Source organism: Lottia gigantea (assembly GCF_000327385.1).
Source record: "Lottia gigantea unplaced genomic scaffold LOTGIsca_180, whole genome shotgun sequence".
In the NCBI taxonomy this organism is placed as follows: Eukaryota; Metazoa; Mollusca; class Gastropoda; family Lottiidae; genus Lottia; species Lottia gigantea.
Window position 1 is genome coordinate 312,543 of NW_008708302.1, and position 5,246 is coordinate 317,788.

Genomic DNA, 5,246 nt, shown 5'->3' on the forward strand with positions numbered 1-5,246 from the left:
AGTTTTCTAGAAAGCCAGTCCAGGATTCTAAATTATGACCTGAATTTAATGTATCAGATGAGCTTATTTTCAACAGTATTGTTAATTTTTTTAAAAAAAGAATAGCATGGACAAAACTTAACTTCCAACCATCTCTTCTTCACGCAAATTTTCTCTGGAATGAACTTTTGTGTCATCTTTCTTCTTCTTGATAACCAAAACAATAACAATAACAATAAAGGCCAGCAATATAATTCCAGCAATGGTACCACCGATTATTGCAGCTAGATTGTTGTCAGGTCCATCATCAGTATCATCAGATGTAGCTGAAAGTAAGGGGCGTAAAGGTTAGCTTTTTGCTTTCTCATACATTTCAATCTTATTGTATTATTGGTAACGTGAAAGAGACAACCCTTTGTGTCATCTTCTCATCCATAAACACAAGTTCTATAACATTGAAATATTCAACTAATCAAATGCATTGATCCATTTTTTCAAAATTTCAATTAATCTGATTTGTTAGCATACATAACGACAACCTTTGCCTGAAAACTAACCTCAAAAAGGTTAAAAAATCTAAATATCAATACTTACTTTCATCTTTGAATACAGCAAATGATGTTAAATGGTCTGAGGTACAATCAACTTGTGATGCAGTCTGTGTTGTAGTTGTTACACCATCATCTTTCCATGTTGATGTTCCCAAATCCCAATATTTACACTTATACGTCGCCCCAGTTATAGGTTTGGTGACAGGGAATTTCAATGTTACGGGTGTGGCTAGACTTGTTATTCCAGTAATAGCATCTCCTAAGAACATAAAATATTTCAAACATGTATATGTGATTTAAGAATTATTAGGAAATATTTCGATTTGGAAGAATAAATGGTAATAAAAGTTCTATACAAGTCATCTCTTAGAAATCTTAAAACTGCCTCACAATAAAATGTTCAAGTTTGACCCAAAATTACACAAATCCATGAATATTGCTTTGTTACAGTCATCTGACACAGTATTTCGAAATAATTTTCCATTAACCAAGTTTAGTAGCAAAGATATCATGAAAGATAACCTACCGTTGAGTGGGTCCATTAAATCAAGACTAAGAACGTCTGAGGCTCGATCACTGATGTCTTTGGCTACAGTTGAAAAAGGATCCAAAGTTGTCGCATAGTGTTGTGACTTTATGAGAACACCAGAACACGTTCCAGAACTACATGCCCAACTTCCATATCTAATAGAAAAGAGGTTAACATAAAAATTAAATAAAGAAATAAGGCATTCAGAAACAAATTTACGTTTGGCATCAGAAATAAAAGAGAAAAAAAAATTATTAGTTTGGAATTGCGTTTTTTTTGAGAAAATTGTGTTGTAGTTTAAACTTACTGTGATGTTAATGTGCTGCCAAAATCAATCTGAACTTGATTAGTTGATGCACCAGTGGTATACCCAGTAGATGGGATCTCTTCACTGTATTTTTGATCATATTCATTAGCCATACTCACAACTTCAACATCTCCGTAACTAAAACCTTTGGCAATGGACCTAGTGATCATTGGTACGATATTATCTCCATTTAAACCTCTCGTTTTGATGTTTTTGTTGAAGCTAAGGAAACATTCAGCATGCTTCTTAGATATGGCAAAATCGTTTTCGTCCAAGAATGAGACTGTTTCGTTGTAATTGTTAATGGCTTTCCCTAGATCGACATCACTTACAAAACCGATACTTAAAGTACATAAGACATCCATAATAGTAGTGATTCTGTCTTGTGTTTTAGTAGCGCCTGTTAGAGATGACTCGATCAGTTCTAAGAGAGCCGTATGTATGTCATCAGTTGTTACACTTCGTTTGCGTCTGGAAGAGATCGAAGATGAACTATCCAAGTAAACACCCACCATGACAGCACCTTTCAATGGATCAGCTGAAATAAGACACAGATCAGTTTATTTTTATTATGCATATAATACATGAAGTATCAAAAGAATATATCGAATCTTGCTACTTTTGGAGGAATTAATGAGATTTTAAAGAAGGAACCCTACACCCTAAACTTACCAGTTTTCTTGAAATCAGCAACAGCGGCTAACACATTGGATTTAGCAGCTGCTATCTGTGCTGGAGATATTGCTGTTACCGTGACTGGAGCTGAAGTCAATTCCATACAACCACCCTTTTTGGCGCACACCTTTAAGGGAAATCATAACATATAAACGTCCACTTTACAAAATATATTACATTATAACAGGAAACATTAACTTAATGATGAACAGGTATCTAATAGTTAAAGATATTTTTACAACTATTTTTACACCCTTCAATGAACTAATAATTTGTATAACCACCAATACTTGACGTCAGAGAATGACTGTAAATACTGTATTGGAACACCTAATGTCTATCTTAGACTGGTAGACTCAGTCCACAAAGTTTATATTGTTATTTCGGTAGACCTATTTATGACTTTAACTCACCTGAACTATAAAGATATTGGTACTATCTATTTTAGCCTTTGGACCGTAGGGTACCGTCAATGTATTGGTAATCAAATTGTCTGTTAAGGCTAATCGACCGCCATTATTGTTAGTTTGAATAAATAGTTTATACGACAGTGTTCCTCCCTTTGAATCTGTCATACATTGTTTTACAGTCACATCCACCTGAAAGAAAATAAATCATACCATTTATATTAAGTTAAATTTGAACTTCTTAAAAACCATTTTGATCAAACATTGTATGCAATCAAATGAAAACATCATACTGCTGTTCCACATCTCATTTTGACACACGCAGGGACAATTACAAAAGTTCGGCCACTTCAATATCTGTTCGGGGGTGATGTTCTTGTGATGCAGACCGGACCACCCTACACAAGTCTCATAACTTCTTGAGCTTAATCTGAATATGGCGATATGTATAACATACTACAAAAGACAAAACGTCATTTAAAGGTGCTTGACTGAAGCTTGTACAGGGCGAAATGCCTCTTTTGTTTGAATTACCAAAGAAAGGTGATATATACTTACTTGGGCTAAAGCAGTGTAAGATGAGATAGCTTCTAATTGACAAGATTTGACACCAGTATAGACATTGATGTCCACACTTCCGGTTATAACATTATTAGAATTATCTGTTATTGTTGCCTGAACTGTATATCTTTCACCCTTTTCCAAGATACCTAAATTATAAATGAAATGGTTAGTTCATTGAAAACAAACAAATCTGAGGTCAAAGACCACAAATAGAAAATCTTCAATATCTGAACTCATCAACTAATTCCTCGATATTCACAAGCATGCTGAACATCATCAAAATCTGCAATCAATACTACAAATTGAATCGAAGTTGCGACTTGAACAGTTTACCAGATGTAAGTACGACACATTGTTTTGACTTTAATATTGTCATCATATGTGTATAATAGTTCAGCAAAAATATTTTCCTTGATGCCTCGTTAGACAGGACCTTGATGTGGTTCATATATTGTTCCCTCTTCTAAAATACAAAGTATACTGAACATACCTCCTTTAAGAGAAATAATTCCAAGTACTTTGTTATTGCCTAGATCAATTTGTTTGGCTTCTATAGCTAGATTACTTGGATTTGTTAAATCAATGCTTCCTTGTCCGGAATCCTGAACAGAAGCCCATACAATCGAGACTATAGATGCTCCTGGTGATGGTAGTGTTATTAAAGCGTCAATTTTCACTGTATCTGATTTCTCGACATATCCACCATCTCTAATCTCCGACATCTCCACCTATAATAATCATGTTACACTATACTAAATAGTTCGGAACTGACGAAACTGCCAGTTGTGAACTGAGGATACTTCCTGGTTTCGGAACCTAGGAAACCTAGTTGTAAACTTAGGAAACTACCTAGTTGTAAACTGAGGATACTACCTGGTTGTGAACTGAGGAAACTACCTAGTTGTGAACTGAGGATACTACCTGGTTGTGAACTGAGGAAACTACCTAGTTGTGAACTGAGGATACTACCTGGTTGTGAACTGAGGAAACTACCTAGTTGTGAACTGAGGATACTACCTGGTTGTAAACTGAGGATACTACCTGGTTGTGAACTGAGGATACTTCCTGGTTGTGAACTGAGGAAACTACCTAGTTGTGAACTGAGGATACTACCTGGTTGTGAACTGAGGATACTACCTGGTTGTGAACTGAGGATACCACCTGGTTGTGAACTGAGGATACTTCCTGGTTCGGATCTCAGGATACTATCTAATAGTTGTGAACTTAGGATAATACCTAGCTGTGAACTTATGAAACTATATACCTAGTTGTGAACTTATGAAACTACCTAGTTGTGAACTTATGAAACTACCTAGTTGTGAACTTAGGAAACTACCTAGTTGTGAACTTAGGAAACTACCTAGTTGTGAACTGTGCATACTACCTGGTTGTGAACTTAGGAGACTACATGCTTGTGAACTTAGGATATTACTTAGTTGTGAACTGGGTGGTTCGTAGCTAACATTTGAAATCACGTCGGTCAAAATCTTTTCCACAATGCTTTGGAATAAAAAATTGGAACTTGTGGATTCCTAGAATTATCTTCAAAGTTTGGCAAAATGGCACAAGTAAGGCACAAGGTAGCAAAACATATTCGCTCTGCTGAGCACCTCGTCCGAACATCTAATACATCATCCGCGCACACCCCAATTTACAGAGATGACAATGATTGGTACAAAATCATGCGTATCTATATCTACAGACTGTATGCTGTTAGGATTTTGATTTGATTCGGACTGTATGGGTATATTGTTTCCCCGTTCAACTAGCAAAATATGCCACTAAATTAAATGACCTCTTGCTAAAATTGAAAATATTGTATTTACCTTTGGAGGATTTCCAGCAACAGAATTGATCAATACAGAAGCTTGACTAATTCTGGATCCAGATTGAGTCGTGACGGTAAATCGGTACTGTTTTGCAGGTAATAATTTGTTAGCATCAAAGGTAAAAGTAGAAACGGCAGAAGATGGAAAGGTAGTTCCATCTGCTGACAAACATCCGGAGGCAACCTGCAATAAAATTCAGTCTGTTTATTTCTTTGGCACTCAAATACACAGAATTCTACTAAGTTGTTTTGTCGGGATACCTTTGGATCTTTTAAGGTTCCCACTATGAACGATGCAGATCAGAAGATGTAGGGTCAAAAAGGTATCAAGTCGTGCGGATCGGTGTGTGAATCAGAATCTGACATGCTACAGACACTCTAAATATATCTCATAGAAAGAAACGAG

At 35.8% G+C, this 5,246-nt stretch overlaps 1 protein-coding gene across 1 annotated transcript; it reads left to right on the plus strand.

Moving 5' to 3' along the window:
• Positions 1-3,908: 3,908 nt before the first annotated feature.
• On the plus strand, positions 3,909-4,175 carry LOTGIDRAFT_89545 (hypothetical protein; the record flags this gene model as incomplete). Its single annotated transcript, XM_009052370.1, has 1 exon — positions 3,909-4,175. A coding segment is annotated over one exon (267 nt), but the record flags the coding sequence as incomplete, so codon positions are not given.
• Positions 4,176-5,246: the final 1,071 nt, after the last annotated feature.